This window comes from Gigantopelta aegis, chromosome 15 (assembly GCF_016097555.1).
Source record: "Gigantopelta aegis isolate Gae_Host chromosome 15, Gae_host_genome, whole genome shotgun sequence".
Classification (NCBI taxonomy): Eukaryota; Metazoa; Mollusca; class Gastropoda; order Neomphalida; family Peltospiridae; genus Gigantopelta; species Gigantopelta aegis.
In genome coordinates, this window is record NC_054713.1 from 13,766,523 (window position 1) to 13,786,226 (window position 19,704).

The 19,704-nt window shown below is 37.0% G+C and overlaps 1 protein-coding gene across 2 annotated transcripts in view; it reads left to right on the forward strand.

Moving 5' to 3' along the window:
- The first annotated feature begins 4,369 nt into the window (after positions 1-4,369).
- The window catches only part of LOC121390371 (phosphatidylinositol 4,5-bisphosphate 3-kinase catalytic subunit beta isoform-like), a 60,277-nt gene continuing 44,942 nt past the window's right edge, over positions 4,370-19,704 (forward strand). For both annotated transcript variants that reach the window (XM_041522168.1, XM_041522169.1), the window contains exons 1-6: positions 4,370-4,497; positions 13,920-14,072; positions 15,643-15,738; positions 17,050-17,182; positions 17,870-17,970; positions 18,642-18,770. In XM_041522168.1, coding sequence (XP_041378102.1) covers positions 13,935-14,072; positions 15,643-15,738; positions 17,050-17,182; positions 17,870-17,970; positions 18,642-18,770 — 597 coding nt within the window. In that variant the 5' untranslated portion in view covers positions 4,370-4,497; positions 13,920-13,934. The remainder of the gene's footprint in view (positions 4,498-13,919; positions 14,073-15,642; positions 15,739-17,049; positions 17,183-17,869; positions 17,971-18,641; positions 18,771-19,704) is intronic.

A 19,704-nucleotide genomic window follows, 5' to 3' on the forward strand; every position in this document is an offset into this window, starting at 1 on the left:
TATTTATTACCAAATTTTAATGGTCATGGATCGGTCAACAGGCGATGCCTATATTAAGACATCTCCATTACATCATAAAGAATATACAGATGCAACAATCAAGTGATATGATAAAATTAAAGCACCTTATTATTTAATATGTCAAAAAAGATAGAGAGAGAGAGAGAGAGAGAGAGAGAGAGAGAGAGAGAGAGAGAGAGAGAGAGAGAGAGAGAGAGAGAGAGAGAGGGGGGGGGGGACAGAGTGAGGGGGAGAGAGCGAGAGAAAGAGCATTTTATATAATTATAGCATGGTTATCATACACATACATATTGCGTGAGTTGCTTACGTCGAAGGATCAAACCACCTCGGTGTATCCATTCAACTAATTGGTTGTTTGTCGTTCCAACCAGTGCACCACAACTGGACAAAGGCCGTAGTATACATGTGCTTTCGTGTCTGTGGGAAATGTGCATATAAAATATCCCTTGCTGCTAGTGGGAAAAATGTAGCAGCTATAGGTTTCCTCTAAATCTGATGACCACGAGACGAGTCAAAATTACCAAATGTTTGACATCCAATAGCCGATGATTGATTAATCGATGTGCTCTAGTTGTGTCGTTAAATTTTTTTTTTTACATTATACATCAAACCGTTTATTTTCAATAATAAACTTCTGAGTAGGCTTAACCATAACTTCATTCTGATGTGTTGAGTAATTTGGATCTCCAGAAAGAATAGTAGTGAAATCAAGATTTATATATTGAAACATGATCTTGTTCCGAAGTTCAGTGTATAGGGGGCAATACCGAATGAAATGTTCAGAATCTTCAATATAATGCCCACAGCCACAGGTTGGTTCATCTGATATAAAACGTGAAAAGTTATGACAATTTAAATTACTAATACCAAGAGGAAGTTGACAATGTAATATTTGCTCTCTTCTAGTACCCAGGTAGAGAAGACACGGTGCTACATTCAGTCAAAATGAGGAATAGTAAAGTAAAGTTTGTTTTATTTAACGACGCCACTAGAGCACATTGATTGTTTTTACCTTATCATCGGCTGTTTGACGTCAAACATATGGTCATTCTGACAGGGGTTTTTTCCAAAGGAAACCCGCTGTCATCACATAGGCTACTCTTTTACGACAGGCAGCAAGGGATCTTTTATTTGCGCTTCCCACAGGCAGGATAGCACAAACCATGGCCTTTGTTGAACCAGTAACGGATCACTGGTCGGTGCAAGTGGTTTACACCTACCCATTGAGCCTTGCGGAGCACTCACACAGGGTTTGGAGTCGGTATCTGGATTAAAAATCCCATGCCTCGACTGGGATCCGAACACAGTACCTACCAGCCTGTAGACCGATGGCCTAACCACGACGTATGTGTTACCGAAGATTCTATTTAGCACAGAAGACTTCAGCTGGGGTTTAAGGTCTTTATTCAGGGATCACCTGGAGGGATGTGAAGATCCCGAAATAAAATCAGCTGTGGTTATAGTTAAGTAGAGCGACTTTGAAAACTAACAATAACTTTTTTTTATCCAATGCGGGGTGATACGTAGCCCAGTGGTAAAGCGCTCGCTTGATGCGCAGTCGGTTTGGGATCGATCACCGTCAGTGGGCCCATTGGGCTATTTTTCGCTCCAGCCAGTGCACCACGACTGGTACATCAAAAGCCGTGGTATGTGCTATCCTGTCTATGGGATGGTGCATATAAAAGATTCCTTGCTGCTAATCGAAAAGAGTAGCCCATGAAGTGGCGTTTTACGAAGCGATCTTAGCGCTAAGATTACCTAAAGGGTATACGGTAGCTATGCACTTGAGGTGAACTTAGCGCTAAGATCGCTTCGTAAAACGAGGTCCTGGACCCGATTTTACGAAGCGATCTCAGTACCAAGATCACCTTAAGTGCACAAAGTGAAAGTATGCACTGCCAAAATCGCTTTGTAAAACGGAGCCCTGGTAATTATAATTTATTAAAGAATATGTGTGACCACTGCATGCCAACGTCATCCCAAAAGGATGGAGTCTTACACTTTGATTACCAAGTTGGACTGCTGGTACCTGACGCAACCCGCTGGTGAAAAAGTTTACTTACTGCATGATTTGAACAGACAAGACGAGACTTTATTTACACTCGGGCCATTACACAACGGCATAGGAGGAATATATACATAAACATTTTGTTATATACACGTGACAAGATGGTTGACAGCCAGGTCAGGTCAGGTCAGAGAGTTTAACGTGCACATTCAGAGCAAGCTGTTATAGCGCACGCCTGTCCTGGGCGCAGGTGTCGGCCTCAGCCGGTTACTCCGTCCAGGACAGGAAGTGGGGGGGGGGGGGGGGGGGGGGGGGGGGGGGGCGCCTGCACTGTCAGGTGCAAGGGAGCACCTGCAGTCCGACCGTGATCAGTAACAGGCGGAGGGGTGGTTTGGTGCTATGGAATTTTAAGTCCCGAAGGATGAGTCCAAAGAGAAATGGTGTGCAAATATATTAATTACATACATACACAAACACATACACAAACAAAAACAATGACACATATCAATATAGTATGTAATAATACAGATATTTAATACAGATATACGGGTATCCAAGTACTTATAAACGAATAGATTGTTAAACGTATATATGGTGCAGTATATAATGGTAATATTTTATTAAATATTTTTGGTTTTGATGGTGTTTGTAGTCAAGGGCGTTTGAATTCATTAATTATTATATTTATGAAACATGCTAATTTCTTTAGGGTACTAATTCGTTTATACTCAATTAGTTCTCTAAATTCATAAGTACTTGGTCGCGTATAATAATATGGGTGTAGCAACTGGACTCTTGAATTAAGAAAAAAAGGGAAATGAAAAGATAATGGAACTCGTCGTCAATGTCCATTACATTACATAATGTACAAATTCTATCTTCTATGAGTATATATGTTATTCCAGCGTCCACTTTTAACGAGTAGGTAATGGTTAGACGTTCTAAATTTTAAGAGTGTTGTCCATAGCTTTTCTGGTAGTTTATTAATATATCTTTCGAAAAATAGTTGTTCTTTGTATAATCGGTAAGTGTTGCCTCAGGATGACTGTGATATGTTATTTTTCCATGTTTGTAAATACTGATCGCATTGTCTTTGTTTAATTTGTTATGAGAGACAATTTACTGATATGAAAGATTGTGTTATCCAGATACCACCCATTCCCCAGTTATTCAGTGTGTTTTAACAGTGTTAATCCAGTAGGGCATGTGTGTGTATGTGTGTGTGTGTGTGTTTTGGGGGGGGGGGGGTTAATCCCCCCCCCCCCCGGGCTGGAGCAAATCCTCGAATTCGGACAAAAACGATAGAGATATTCAAGCAAAATGTGCTCACCTGATACCTTTCTACCATGTATTTCCATCATTCTACCCTCAAAATTAGTTGTAATTTATCTGCATATAAAGATACGTAGTGACTCGTTTGCACCCATAGCTGCTTAGCAGTAATGCTATTATGAATAAATGTTGTTATTCAAATTCGGGGATTTTCGTTTAATTTCGGGCAAAATCCAGCCTGTCCACCCCACCTCCCCCTAGAAAAATGGGAGCCCACACGCCTATGTTGTTTAAAGCTGCAGTCCCCGGTTTCAGTTATCTTATAAAATCAAGTCATATTTTTGAATCCATGCAAGAGAGGCACAGACACAGACACGGAGACAGACACACACAGAGAGAGAGAGAGAGAGAGAGAGAGAGAGAGAGAGAGAGAGAGAGAGAGAGAGAGAGAGAGAGAGAGAGAGAGAGAGAGAGAGAGAGAGAGAGAGAGAGAGAGAGAGAGAGGGGTGGGGGGGGGGGGGAGAGTGAGGGGGAGAGAGCGAGAGAAAGAGCATTTTATATAATTATAGCATGGTTATCATACACATACATATTGCGTGAGTTGCTTACGTCGAAGGATCAAACCACCTCGGTGTATCCATTCAACTAATTGGTTGTTTGTCGTTCCAACCAGTGCACCACAACTGGACAAAGGCCGTAGTATACATGTGCTTTCGTGTCTGTGGGAAATGTGCATATAAAATATCCCTTGCTGCTAGTGGGAAAAATGTAGCAGCTATAGGTTTCCTCTAAATCTGATGACCACGAGACGAGTCAAAATTACCAAATGTTTGACATCCAATAGCCGATGATTGATTAATCGATGTGCTCTAGTTGTGTCGTTAAACAAAACAAACTTTTCCTTTATTTTATTTTAATTTTTATCATTCTGGGGTGTTGTTAAACATTCTATTCTATCTATTCTATTATTGATTTTATTATTCGTAAAATTATCCGAGCAGTTCCGAATGACTTCGGTTAATCATTCGGAATACCTCGGTCAATTTCGGTATGCTAGAAGAAGAAGAAGGAAGTAGTCGTATTTGGGAGGCGGTAGTTGAAAACTAGAAAGTTAGTTTTAATCTGATCGTCTTGAGATTCGTTACAACTATGCCATGATTACAACAGACGGTTGGATATGACAGCGATGTTTGGATGTAAGTTTTCGTTTGGTAGATATCAGTGTACTTGTAAGTAAATGTTGGTATTAGTTTCAATGGTTAATAGCATAAAAATTAATTTGGGATAAGGAAATAATATTTATAAACAACAGCTACGCCTACTACTGATATAACAATAAGGGGTCTTTTTAGATGAATATATCCATAGATGGCCACAGGACAGTACATATCACAGTATTTGGCTTTGTTACAGTTTTCCAGCAACGGCAGCACTGATCACCAATCTACTGGCATAACTCCATAAGATGAAGTCCTCCCCCCTCCACCCTCCACCCACACACACATACCGCCACAGTGGCTGGAACAAATATTCATATTCAGGCAATTTGAAATTGCTTGGAAACGTTTCACCATGTATTTCCATAAGTCTACAAGTTCACAATATACATGTAATTGGTTGTATATGTAATTCATGTAAAAATTATAACAGAATTACCAGCAAAACATTTAGCAGATCTGGGCCTGTGCTTATAAACATTTTGAGTCCAGACACAATCTCAAATGACTCACACGCATACAATTCGTATGGCGTCATGACATCAATATCTCAGACTATTAGAGTCCCGAGTCTAAAGGTTTTATTAGCACAGTCCAGGGATTCTAGAATTTTTATAAAATCCCATAGCCATAGGATAAGTGATTAAATTTTTTTACTAGCCCTACTTTACTTTAAGTTAATACAATTTTACTAAATAATAGTAATAATCAGATATGTCACCTAAAGAGGGAGATAGAGCTTAAAAACACTAACACTAGGGGGGTTGGGGTGGGGGGGAGGCTATTCATATTTACAAAATAGACTTACTTGCAACATTTGACTTTTTTCACTATCCGTCGGGCATGGCAATAGTAGTAATTTACTAGCCCAACATTGAATATCACTAGCCATGGGAGTGGGGCTACCATAATCTAGAAGCCCTGCAATCACTGTTTTCACTAGGTTACCATATATTGTTATGTGTTGGTTGACTTTATGGAAAGAGATACTCCTTATTTTTCCTGTCGGATATAAAAAAGTTGAAACGAAATACAAGCCGACTCATCTTTTAATTGAACCGGGCTGTTTCGGTTTTGCTGAACCGGTCAAAGTTTTAATATTATTTTAATAAAGATTTCAGGATATGTGAAAAACAAAGATGTTTGTAAAATGATCCCCTAATGTGGGATCTGTTCATTTTATTTCCTAGCATCTTCAATGAATGAATCAATCACTTTGATAAAAAGTAGTTTTGTTTTTGTAAAGGTGGTGTATATATTAGTTGGCACCCAAGATAAATAATTTTAATGATAACACTACCACTTTCGTTGTTTTTATAAGCAGTGATATCCCCCCAAAAATGGATTGTTTATAATATTTTATAAAGAAATGACAAAAAGTAAAAATCATCAGTTACAACCAATTAAATTTGCAATTGAAGACAAAATATCAGACGATAATTAGTGGAAACAAAAGACAGCATGTGACAAATTTGGCACCAAATAAGTTCTTTTTCAGTCGGAGATTGCCCATTCCATAAAAAATTAAATATTTTTATTGACCAAATAAAATATAACTTTTATTGTGTGTATCAAACATACAAATAGATACAGGTACCGTATGGGATAAATTGGAGGCTGTTAAAAATACTGTAAAATTATGTTCGGTAACTAAAGCTACTGAAGTTTTTTGTCAGTTGCTTTTTTGTACACACAATGCGGCTTGTTTCCTTTGATAGGTGCTGTAAACTATAGTAGGGTGCGGGAAAATAAAAGAGGGGGGCAGAATATGAAAGGAGGGCGGTAAAATGCCCTGCTTAAATGGAGCAGCGAGAACACTGAAGCACTAGGCCAGATAGTTGTACAAACATCTCTCTCTACAAAAAATGACATGCATGTTTTTGGTGGTTTTAGCAGATGAATGTTTATTTTACCTGCTAGATCTAAAAAAAATGGACTGCTTTTCACAGGCCACTATTTTGAGCCCTGCATTTAGTATAAAATAATGGAGTTCTGGAACGATATTGATTATTTTATTATACGGTCAATTAATTACAGTTACAGTATAAGCGAAATGTCAAATACTCAAAAACTAGGCGTGATCACTTGTATCCCAAAGCCAAATAAACCAAAACAATTTCTCAAGAATTGGAGGCCAATTACTCTGTTGAATTTGTACATACAAGATTGCATCAGGATGCATAGCAAATCGAATAAAAAATGTATTAGACAAACTTATTGCAAGTGATCAAACTGGTTTCATAAAAGATAGATATATTGGGGAAAATATAAGATTAATATACGATATATTGCAGTACACAGAAGTAGAGCTGGGCGGTATTGAAATTTGAGGTTCGGTATCGATATCGGTATTTTAGGGGTGATTTACCTCGGTATCGGTACGGTATTCGGTATTGACATGATACCGATATCGAGCGCTATTTTTGGTATACTCGGCTTTAAATGCATGCCTGTGTTATGGCTCACCCGCTAATTTCATCTAAATACAATTAAATTCCATACACAAGGCTCTCGTCTGATTTATACCACCCCATTTTTCAATACCGAAATTTCGGTATTTTGAAATTTGCTCGGTACGGTAAATCGGTATTGACATAATACCGATACCGAACGGTATATACGGTATACCGCCCAGCTCTACACAGAAGAACAAAATACACCTGGTATGTTATTATTAATAGATTTCAAAAAGGCATTTGACTCTCTTTCTTGGAAATTTATCGAAAAAGCGTTCGAATTGTTTAATTTTAAAATATCTATTAAAAACTGGATAAAAACCCTCTATAACAATTCAACTTCTAGAGTACTTCAAAATGGATTTTTATCAGAAAGCTTCAACTTAGAACGTGGATGTAGACAAGGTGACCCCTCTCACCATATATTTTTATTATATGTGCAGAAATCCTCGCAATATTAATCAGAAATTCTAAAAATATAAATGGTTTAAAAATTAGTGGAGAGGAATTCCTCTTATCTCAATATGCAGACGACACAACCTTTATTCTAGATGGATCTCACAAATCCCTTGAGAATACCTTAAAAATCCTAGATGTGTATGCTAATGCTTCTGGTTTGAAGATAAACTATTCGAAATCGAAAGTCATTTGGATAGGCAGTAAAAAGTTCTCAAAAGAGGTTTATCATCAAGTAAGATGGAAATTAGAATCGGGTGCAGAACATTTTGAATTGTTAGGAATAACATTTTCAGTTGACCTGAAACAAATTACTACAATTAATTTTGAAATAAAAATTAATAAAATAAAAAATTTAATAAAACTTTGGACAACAAGAAAACTGACTGTGTTCGGTAGAATAGTTGTTTTAAAATCCTTAATTATTCCCAAATTAACACACTTACTAATTTCACTGCCTAACCCACCAGACAAAATGATAAAACAAATAGATAAAATGTTTTTTAACTTTATCTGGCAAAATAAACCAGACAGAATAAAACACGAAGTTTTAACTCAAAGTTACTCAAATGGTGGCCTTAAAATGCTAAATATCTTGAATTTTATGATAGCTTTAAAATCCACCTGGATTAGCAGACTATTTTCAACTAACGCAAAATGGAAAACATTTTTTGAAGTTACTACAAAATTATCTGTGCAAAAACTTATTACGTGTGGGGATTATTTTATCAAAATACAAAAAAAAAAAATAAGTAACTCTTTCTGGGAAAATGTTTTACATAATTGGTGGCTAATTCAACAAAAACGAATTCCCGAATGTAAAAATGAAATAATTAGAATTAATATTTGGTTTAATAGTAAAATAACTATTGACCACAAACCTACATGTATATATTATGAAAACTATATTAAAAATGGAGTTATATTTATTCAAGATTTAATGGATGAACATGGTAGATTTTTAACCTATGAAACATTTAGATTTAAATTTCACATAAATTCAAACTTCTTAGAACATGCATCTTTAATCAAAGCAGTTAAAACCTTTATGCATTGCACATTGTCAAGTATCAACAACCAACAGGTTAACACCTTAAATCCTATGTTTCCTTTTAAATTGGAGTTATTTTTTAAAACTACAAAAGGGTGCAAAGAAATGTATAATATTTTAAACAAATCGACAATAGTGCCAACTTCCCAAAGAAAATATTACAATTTAGGTTTCATACTATCATTACAGGAGTGGGAAAAAGTGTATAATTTACCATTTATATGTTTAAAAGATACAACTTTACAGTGGTTTCAATATAGAATTCTACATCGAATAATCACGACAAACACGTTCTTATATAAAATAAAATACATAGAATCAAATGTTTGCGATTTTTGTCATAGACAACCAGAAACATTGGAGCATTTGTTCTATGACTGCTCTAAAGTCTTACTTTTATGGAAGGAAATTGAACAATGGATTCAGGACAAAGGTGAACATACACAACTCGATAAACAGACAGTCTTGTTTGGAATCATAAAGAGGGAAAAAAGCAAGATGGTATTTATTAATTGGCTCATTATCAATGTTAAATACTATATATATAGATCTAAAATGCAGAAACATGGACCTAACATATATGCTTTTTTAAATATTTTAAAAGATAAAATAGAAATTGAAAAATATATACTTCTAAAAAATTGTCAATTTCAAGAATTTGAGGAATATTGGGCACCTTGGTCCAGATACCTAGAAACAAGACATGGCAATACAATGTTCTAGAGGTATTTCAATACAAATATGTTTTCTCTTTCGAAATTAAAGTATTTAATTCACTCTTTCTTTCCTTCTTCCTTCCTTACCTTCTCTTTTCTCTCTCTACCATTCCCTTTAAATCTTTCCTCTACCTCTATCTTCACTGTTAACCCCACATATTAGTGAACTCCATGTTTTCATGTATTCATGCTTATTAATATTATTATATTGATTCGAATTACACTATATTATATATATAAATAATGTTCATATGTACTTATAACATGGATGTAAGGTAGTGAAATCAGGGCCCCCAACCCTGACACTATCATACTTGTCTCTGGGGACAATAAATTTAAAAAAAAAAAAAAAAAAAAAAAAAAAAATGGAGTTTTTTTTTAGTGCATTACGGCCAGCAGGATGGGGAAACAAGACAAACTTCAATAAGTGTCTTCATATAACACAACAGCAGCCATTCGAAAAAAAAAAAGTGAATAGTTTAATGTTTTTGTAATGAAACAACTTTTAAAGAGTCGTGTTTGTGTATGATGACTTATAAGGCACAGATTGGCCGTGAGACTGTTTAAATTTCAGAGCATGAGAGTATACAACTGTCGCAATTTTCTTTATGGCTGCTGGTAAATTCGAGCCCTGATCCTGGAGGCTGTGAATTTGAGTCAGTTTGAGAGGCAGATACAATTGTAACTTGAATAAGACTATGATGGCTGTAATTAATAACTGCATGCACTTCCTAGTGTCAAGAGGGCAGGATTTAGCTCAGTCGGTTGAGTGCTCACTTGAGGTGCTTGCATCGCAGGATCGAACCACCTCGGAAGATCCATTCAACTGATTGGATTTTTTCTCATTCCAACCAGTGCAACCCAACTGGTCAAAGGCTGTGGTATGTGCTTTCCTGTCTGTGGGAAAGTGCATATAAAAGATTCCTTGCTGTGTTTGGAAAAATGTAGCGGGTTTCTTCTTATGACTATACAAGTCAGAATTACCAAATGTTTGACATCCAGTATCCGAGCCCACGAAGTGGTGACAGCGCATTTCCTCCCTCAATATCCATGTGGTCCTTGACCATATGTCTGATGCCATATAAATGTCTGATGCCATATAACCATAAATAAAATGTGTTGAGTGTGTCGTCAAATAAAACATTTCCTTCCTTCCTTCCAATAGCCGATGATTAAGTAATCAATGTGCTCTAGTGGTGTCATTCAACAAAACAAACTTCTTCTTGAGTCATTTTGAGAGGCAGACACAACAATTGTAACTTGAATAAGACTAATGATGGCTGTAATGAATAACTGCATGCACTTCCTAGTCTAAAAGAGGAAGTAAACAAAATATTAAATGGCCTGTTGTGGAACCTAACAAGTTTTAAAGTTTGTTTTGTTTTACAGGCCTTTGAATTTCACGGAAAAAAGTTGTTTCCGGTACCGTATCGGTAAAATCACAAAACCGAAATTTTGTTTCCCAGGATTATTATTTCAAGTACAACTATTCAACGGAACCTAAAAACAGTTTCTGATCAGTTCCCATGATCACAAGGCACAGAACCGAAGAGGAGTTTCCCATTAAATTTGAAATCCTATGGCCTGTTTAAACACACCACTAGAGCACAGTGATTTATTAATCATCGGCTGTTGGATGTCAATCATTGAGTAATTTTGAGAGGAAGCCCACAACCCCTGTAATTGGCAATCAGCAAAAAGAAAGAAATGTTTTATTTAACGACACACTCAACACATTTTATTTATGGTTATATGGCGTCAGATATATGATTAAGGACCACACAGATTTTGAGAGGAAACCCGCTGTCGCCACTATGTACATGGGCTACTCTTTCCGATTAGAAGCAAGGGATCTTTTATTTGCACTTCCCACAGGCAGGATAGCACAAACCATGGCCTTTGTTGAACCAGTTATGGATCGCTGGTCGGTGCAAGTGGTTTACACCTACCCATTGAGCCATGCGGAGCACTCACTCAGGGTTTGGAGTCGGTATTAAGATTAAAAATACCATGGCTCGACTGGGATCCGAACCCAGTACCTACCAGCCTGTAAACCGATGGCCTAACCACGACGCCACCGAGGCTGGTTGGCAATCAGCAATGCCGTGTAGTTTTTAATTCTCCACGGCACTTTTTTACCTTTGCCTATTTTTTTTTAATGGCAAGTTTTTTTGCCGTGGACATTTTCTTAATTGTAGGGGTTGAACCTGCTACATTTTTCCAAATAATAGTAGCAAGGGTTCTTTTATATGCACCATCCCACAGACAGGATAGCACATACCATGTACCATGGCCTTTGATATACCAGTCATGGTGCACTGACTGGAACGAGAGGAACATACCAATGCAAGGACAACCTTTTAAAATATTTTAATTGGAAGTTGATTTAGATGGTCTGTTAAGTGAATTAATTATACAGAGAATAATACATGATACCTATACTATTTGTCTTAAAAGTTCTTTTGAAGTTCACTCCATGACACCTATAGCATTTGTCTTAAAAGTTCTTTTAAAATGCATTTAACAAGTGAAAGAGAGTTGGATATCAGGGCCGTACCCTGACCAAAATCCATGGGGGGGCACTAAATTTTATAAATAATTTTTAACATACTATAAAGATTAAACATTTCTATGCTATTACTGGAGATATATAAAAAAAAAAAAAAGGACAAGATTCTCAGGGGGGGAGGGGCAGCTGCCCCCCCGGAGGGTATGGCCCTGGATATATATTGTATTTTTAAACATTAAGTTATAAAATAAAGGTATCTAATGGCTAAGAATGTGGTATTCTATTTCTATTTCATACATATCTTCAAAAGCCAGATTTAAAACCAATTTAAATATCTTTTCCAAGGAAAACATATTTATTACCCATATGGGCAGAGAGAAGTGGGGAAAGAAAAATCTTTCCCTAGGAAGCCCCCCACCCCCATTTCTTCCCCTAGATACGTTTTGATGTCATAAACAGTGCTTCACTACAGGCTGTTAATTGTGTGTAAGAATAGTTTCCATGGTGACAGTCCTGTCAGCAGCTAACTTACATAATCAGCGATAGTACATCACAGCTATGACACAAAGCTGTCTCCTGTTCTCAGCTTGCAAACTTGTTTTTCAACAACAATATTGTTTGAAAATCTTCCATAAAATGATAAATTTGATAATGGGTAATTAATAGAATACCCAACGAGCTACGAGGCAGTACTGTTGGCGTGGGAAGGACAACATCAATTCACTTGTTCAAGGTAAACGATATATATTCCCGAGTAGCGAGTTGAGTATTCTCTAATTACAGTGCTTGAGCTTAAATGTGTCACGGAGTAAACAGTTTCATGTTAACTTACACATCACAAAGCTATCAATTTCTGTCTTTGCCTGATTCATTGGATGGTATGGCTGTGGCGACTGGGCCCTCACCTAGGAGCAGCCAGATGTAGATCTCTTTAAAGTAATGATACACCAGGGCTTCTAGAATTGTTTTTAAACACACTAGCCATGGCATCAGTGATTTTAGTAATTTACTAGCCACGATTAAAAATTCACTAGCCCTACTTTACTTTAAGTTAATACAATTTTACTAAATAATAGTAATAATCAGATATGTCACCTAAATATTGGAGATAAAGCTTAAAAACACTAACATTGGGGGGGGGGGGGGAGGGTGGGGGCAGGATTTTCATATTTATAAAATAAACTTACCTGCAACATTTGATCCCCCCCCAAAAATCACTAGCTGTCGGGCATGGCAATAGTAGTTATTTACTAGCCCAACATTGAATATCACTAGCCAGTGGAGTGGGGCTACCATAATCTAGAAGTCCTGTGATAAACATATATGTTTGTTATTGGTGTACTGTGTTATCATTCTCACCATCAAGAATGTAACAGGTGAGTTGCCTAATACTAACGTGCTTGTACTACATACATACATGTATGTGTACATTGTGTACAGAATGTCTGTTTTACGACACCTCAGCACATTTTAAACTATGAATATTTAGTGTCCAATATACATGTTATTTCAACACTTTGGGGGAGAGGAAAAGGAGATGGAGAGAGTTAAAGTTTGTTTTGTTTAACAACATCACTAGAGCACATTGATTTATTAATCACTGGCTATTGGTTGTCAAACATTTGGTAATTTCGACATATAGTCTTAGAAAAACTGTCATATACTGTAGTTCTTAGATAACGTTCTTTTCCATTAAGAAATGAACAAAATGATGTTACTACAACTAGACCAACGAAGTACCTTTTCAACTATATAATAACAGGGCTCGAACATAAGAATTTGTCTCCCATGGCAATTTTAAAAAGAATTGCCATGGGTGAAACAGTCCACCAATGACAATTTTGAGCCTGCCTATAGCAATGTTTTTTAAAAGTGACATTTGCAGCAAATAAACCTGACTGAAAGGCTATCTTGTTATATGTAGACATCTTTTAAATGTGCAAATGTTAAATATTGGCAGATAATGTACTGTACACCAGGTGTATACATTTTGCCATTGTTGAGGAGCTATACCGACGACACAAAAGTGTCATCGGTGATGCTCTCTACCTACGGTAATTTATCTCTCAACGACGGCAATTGCCGTCAGTGCCGCCATTAAGTTCGGGCCCTGTAATAATTTACAAGAAATTTAATGTATAAATGTACGTGACTATATACATGTATAACCACTAACATTTTATTTCCATTAATTTTGAAGGTTTTAATTTCAGCATAAGTTTTCCATCATGCCACCAATTGAGGTATTATCTGACTTGGTACCGAGAAATGGAGGCGACCAGGTTCTCGTCGACTTTCTTCTTCCTCAAGGAATAATTATTCCACTGACGATCAGCTTCTTTCGGCCCCTTGATGTTGTCAAACAGGTAACCGATGAAATAATATTCCTCCATGTGTAGACCTAATAGATACATGTAATTAGTCTACATAGAGATTATTATACAATCTTGTCAGGGCTCGAAACTTGCCAAAAAATAATAATGGATGTTGGCAAATTATGGTAAGCGAACCACAAACCACAAGCAAAATTTTAATGTGGAATAAATAGATGCAATACAAATATTAATAGTAGCTCATATCGTGGGTATATAACACGGATGTAAATGTGGTATTTCATGGAAATAAACTTTTGAAAACAAATATATATGCCTACATGCATAAAAAGTTAAACCAAATAATTACATTTACTAGTAGAAAAAAATTGTTTAAGACAGAAATCTTGAGAATGTGTCACAACGCATTAACTTATGACTGTTCAATGCATGCACATTGAACACACTCAGTTTAATCGGAATTATTTGCAGTCAGCTGACAAAATCATTATTTTTGAGTTAATTATGGAAATATTATGCGCGTGATCGATTAATTTGTAGTTATTTATTACAAATAGTAGCTAATATTTTATAGCTCTAAAGAAAATCTTAGGCCTATTTGGGTGACTAACACCATTATTTTTTAATATTCAAGTCGCCCAAGTGGAACAATGGTAGCATTTGGTGACCTGGCCACAGGCTGTTTCAAGCCCTGCTTGTGTGTCGTATTGATTTTATGAAACAAGTGGCAGGATTCTTGTATTGCCCGAGTGAGAGCGAATGTAATACATGAATATTGACATGAGTTTCATAAAATCAGTACAATCCACACACGAGTGTAATAATTTCTTTATTATCCATATTATCAATAATGCTATTTTTATGAATAACAAGCTAGGACCACACATCAAAATGTTTGAAATGTGACAAGAAGGAGACGACGAAATGACATAATATTTTAGAAATTAGTCATTTTTGTAAGCGATTACACAGAGCTAAGACTGGGGAAACCGCATTAAGTTATGATGTCGCTTCCCAAAATTACGTCATTCATTGTGCACGTGAAATTATTATGACACACGTGTGTCATACTGGATATATTTCCCTGAATATCTTGAACTATGTGGATAATGAAAATGGATATGTACCTAATTGTTTTGGGGTGGAATGTAGCACAGTGGCAAAGTGCTCGCCCAGTGCGTGGTTGGTCTAGGATCGATCCCCATTACTGGGCCCATTTGGCTATTTTTTTTTCCAGCCAGTGCACCACGATTGGTATATCAAAGCCTGTGGTATGTGTTATCTTGTCTGTGGGATGGTGTATATAAAAGATCCCTTTCTGCTAATAGAAAAATGTAGTGGGTTTCCTCTAACTATATTTCAAAATTACCAAATGTTTGACATCGAATATCCGATGATAAATAAATCAGTATATTCTAGTGGTGTCTTTAAATAAAACTAACTCTTTAGACTATATTTCAGAATTACTGAATATATAACATCGAATAGCGGGTGATAAATAACTCAATGTGCTCTAGTAGTGTCGTTAAACAAAACAAACTCTAACTTTACCTAATGAGATAGAATGTTAGCCTTCTTTTTATCCTTGTTTTTCATTTTTCAGAAACTGTGGACTGAAGCAGAAAAGTACCCACTCTTCCATCTGCTGAAGAAATCTGAATCCTACAGCTTTGTGTGTATTAACAAACAAGGAGAGAAGGTAACCGGGCAATTCCTCGGTCACTGACACAGGGTTTAAACTTAAGAATTTGTCACCCATGTCCCACTGATGCCTATTTTGAACCTTCTTACAGCAGTTTTTTAGTGTGATTTATGCAGCAAATAAAAATGACTGAAAGGTTATTTTGTTGTATGAAGGAAGGAAATGGTTTATTTAACAACGCTCTCAACACATTTTATTTGTGGTTATACGGCATCGGACATATGGTTAAGAACCACACAGATATTGAGGGAGGAAACCTGCTGTCGCCACTTCATGGGCAACTCTTTTCGATTAGTAGCAAGGGATCTTTCATATGCACCATCCCACAGACAGGATAGTACATACCATAGCCTTTGTTACACCAGTTGTGGAGTGTTGGCTGGAACGAGAAATAGCCCAATGGGTGTATTGCAGTCCGAAGTCTATTTGAAATGTACAAAATTGTGTACCATATACATTTTGCCTTTTTTGAGGATCTTTACTTACGGCAGTAATTTATATCCAGTGGCACAAAAGTACCATCAGTGACATCCTTGATCTACAGCAATTTATAACTGAATGCAGGCAATGGCCGTCGGTGCCATCGTTAAGTTCGAGCCCTGCTGATATTACAATTTCTGGCAATGTTTTTACAAATATTTTGTTCACTATTACTATTAACACATACAAGTACCCGTGTAGGCTACATATTTTTGGTGTTAGCGTAATGTACATCAAAGGCAAGTTTCTGTAATGTCAGTCACATTCAAATAAATAGCCAATAAAATTTATTCAGGTAGTTTAATTAATGTTTTTTGTCAGCATCAATATATTTGTAGCTTCTAACCATCTGACACCATGAAATGCATTGATACAAAAGTGACTAAAATATAGGTGTTTAAAAATTTCGAAATAATTAGTTTTATTCGTTTTTTTTTTAGTTTTTGATACATGATATTAATCAATTTAACACCATATTTCTATACTCCAAGCACTTATTGAGATAGATATAAAATTGTAGAATAAATTTTGTTGCTATGATCAGCCATTTTGGAAAACATTTGAATATTGAAAACGATTGCATTAACGAAGAAAATGCTCACTGTTGACGCTTTCATAATGTGCAGCAGAAATGAATTTAAAATGCTTACTAGTAATGTTTGAAAGAAGACTTGTATATTATTTTTAGTGTAACCGTAATCACTGATAGTTCAGCATCATGTATTTGCATTGTAAATAACTTTTCTTTTACATTAGTGATTCAAATGGAGTTGGATGTTAAGTTTGCTCAAGGGCCATATTTATTAAAATATTTTTTTTTTTCTCCAGGAAGAGATTCTAAATGAAGACCAGTGTCTCAATGACATCCGTATGTTCTGTACATTCCTTAAACTTGTGGAGAAGCAAGGGGATCAAAAACGCAAAACTCTGAACAAGAACATCAGCCATCTGATTGGCAGAGGTCAGAATTGTGTGTTATTAGAGTTGCATGTGTCTTATAGTATAAGTTATCAACCAACTGAATATAAGAGTTATCAGCCAACTGATAGGTAGGGTTGAGAGTTGTGTCTTATAATTTAAGAGTTATCAGCCAACTGATGGGCAGAGGTGAGAGTTGTGTCTTATAATATAAGAGTTATTAGCCAACTGATAGGCAGAGATGAGAGTTATGTTCTTTAATATAAGAGTAAGAGTTGTGTTCTGTAATATAATTGTTATCAGCCAGGCAGACGTGAGAGTTGTGTCTTGTAATATAAGAGTTATCAGCCAACGGATAGACAGAGGTGAGAGTTATATGTTGTAATATAATGTTTATCACACACCTGCCTATTAACTTGGAAAGTTGTGGTGCCGTTTATCGATAGGTGTGTGTAATGCAAAGACACAACAGTCGTGTCTAATATCCAGCTTTGGCCCTATTAGACTGTCGCGTTGGCTGGTGTGTGCAGGTGCACATTTTCAGACCACTGCCAACTCGACAGTTAAGTCGGCATTAATTGGTTCACTATGAATGAATGAATGTTTAACGACACCCCAGCACAAAAATACATATCGGCTGGTGGGTGTCAAGCATAAAAGTGAAATGTTTCAGTATGATATAGCAACATTAGGCAATGCATTTCTCAGAGTCCTGTGTTTGTTCTTCTAGAGCCACATACCGTGGAGAACTGGCATGCGGCAGAAGCGGCAGATTTTACACAGAAGATGCAACAGATGTGTGACGGCTTCGTACTCAGCTTGAAACGAAAAGTAAGTGTTTATCTTACGTAACATGCATAACGGCTGGGTACAGTGGTTTCACATGCCCCATTGCTCTGTTTGCGTGTTGGTAACGCAACTTTTAGGTTTGTACAAACCATGAATCGGGGAACACTTTATCATTCATGCGTGTCTCTCTGTCTCTCTCTTGTGGGGCGGGACAGAGAACAGTGGTAAAGCGCTCACCTGTTGTGCTGTTGGTCTATGATTGATTCCTGTCAGTGGTCCTATTTCTCATTCTAGCCCATACACCACAACTGGTATATCAAAGGCTGCGGTATGTTTTATCCTGCTACTAATAAAAAACTGTAGTGGGTTTCCTCTCTAAGACTATGTATGTGTCGGTGTCTCTCTGTCTCTGTCTCTGTCTGTCCGTTTGTCTGTCTCTCTTTCTCTTCTCTCTCTCTCTCTCTCTCTCTCTCTCTCTGTGTGTGTGTGTCTCTCTCTCTCTCTCTCTCTCTCTCTCTCTCTCTCTCTGTGTGTGTGTGTGTCTCTGTCTCTCGTCTCTCTCTCTCTCTCTCTGTCTCTGTCTCTCTCTCTCCTCTCTCTCTCTCTCTCTCTCTCTCTCTCTCTCTCTCTCTCTCTCTCTCCCTGCTGGTCTCATTAAGCATACATTCCTTTCCTTTCAATACAGCTAACAGTTTATTTATTTATTTATTTAGAGTTGGAAGGAAATTCTTCAGACGAAACATCCGCCTCGCTTACGCCGGTCATCGGAACTTCCAGAGAAACTGAACGCTCGCCTTGAGAATGGTTCTGTTGTCATTGATGTTCTTGTTCAAGAAACAGGGGTAAAAATAATAGCTGCTAATTACGCATTATCTTGCACCAGTTTCTATAGTCGTTTTCCATAATCTTTTTGCATAATGCCATCATTTTCTGCATCTTATCAAAGTAAATTATTACATTTTTAGTGATGTTATCCTATAAGAATCGGGTAAATCATATAAGAAAAAAGGGGCAAGATACAGCCCAGTGGTAAAGCACTTGCCTGCCAGTGCACCACAACTGGTGTAGCAAAGGCAGTGGTATGTACTATCCTGTCTGTGAAATGGTGCATATAAAAAATCACTTGCTGCTAATCAAAAAGAGTAGCTTGTGGAGTGGCAGAAGTGGGTTTGTCTCAAGTAATTATCTTAGAAGTTGTGCGGTCCTTAACTATATGTCCAATGTCTCTGTCTGTGTGTCTGTCTGTCTCTGTCTCTATCTCTCTCTCTCTCTCTCTTAACTATATGTCCAATGTCTCTCTCTGTCTTTGTCTCTCTCTCTCTCTCTTAACTATATGTCCAATGTCTCTGTCTGTCTCTCTCTGTCTGTCTCTCTGTCTCTGTCTGTCTCTCTCTTAACTATGTCCAATGTCTGTCTCTCTGTCTCTGTCTCTCTTAACTATATGTCCAATGTCTCTGTCTCTCTCTCTCTTAACTATATGTTCACTGTCTCTCTGTCTGTCTCTCTCTTAACTATATGTCCAATGTCTCTCTCTGTCTGTCTGTCTCTCTGTCTCTGTCTCTCTGTCTCTGTCTCTCTCTCTTAACTATATATCCAATGTCTGTCTCTGTCTCTGTCTCTGTCTCTGTCTCTCTCTCTTAACTATATGTCCAATGTCTCTGTCTGTCTGTCTGTCTGTCTCTCTCTGTCTGTCTCTTTGTCTCTCTCTTAACTATATGTCCAATGTCTCTCTGTCTGTCTGTCTCTCTGTCTCAGTCTCTCTCTTAACTATATGTC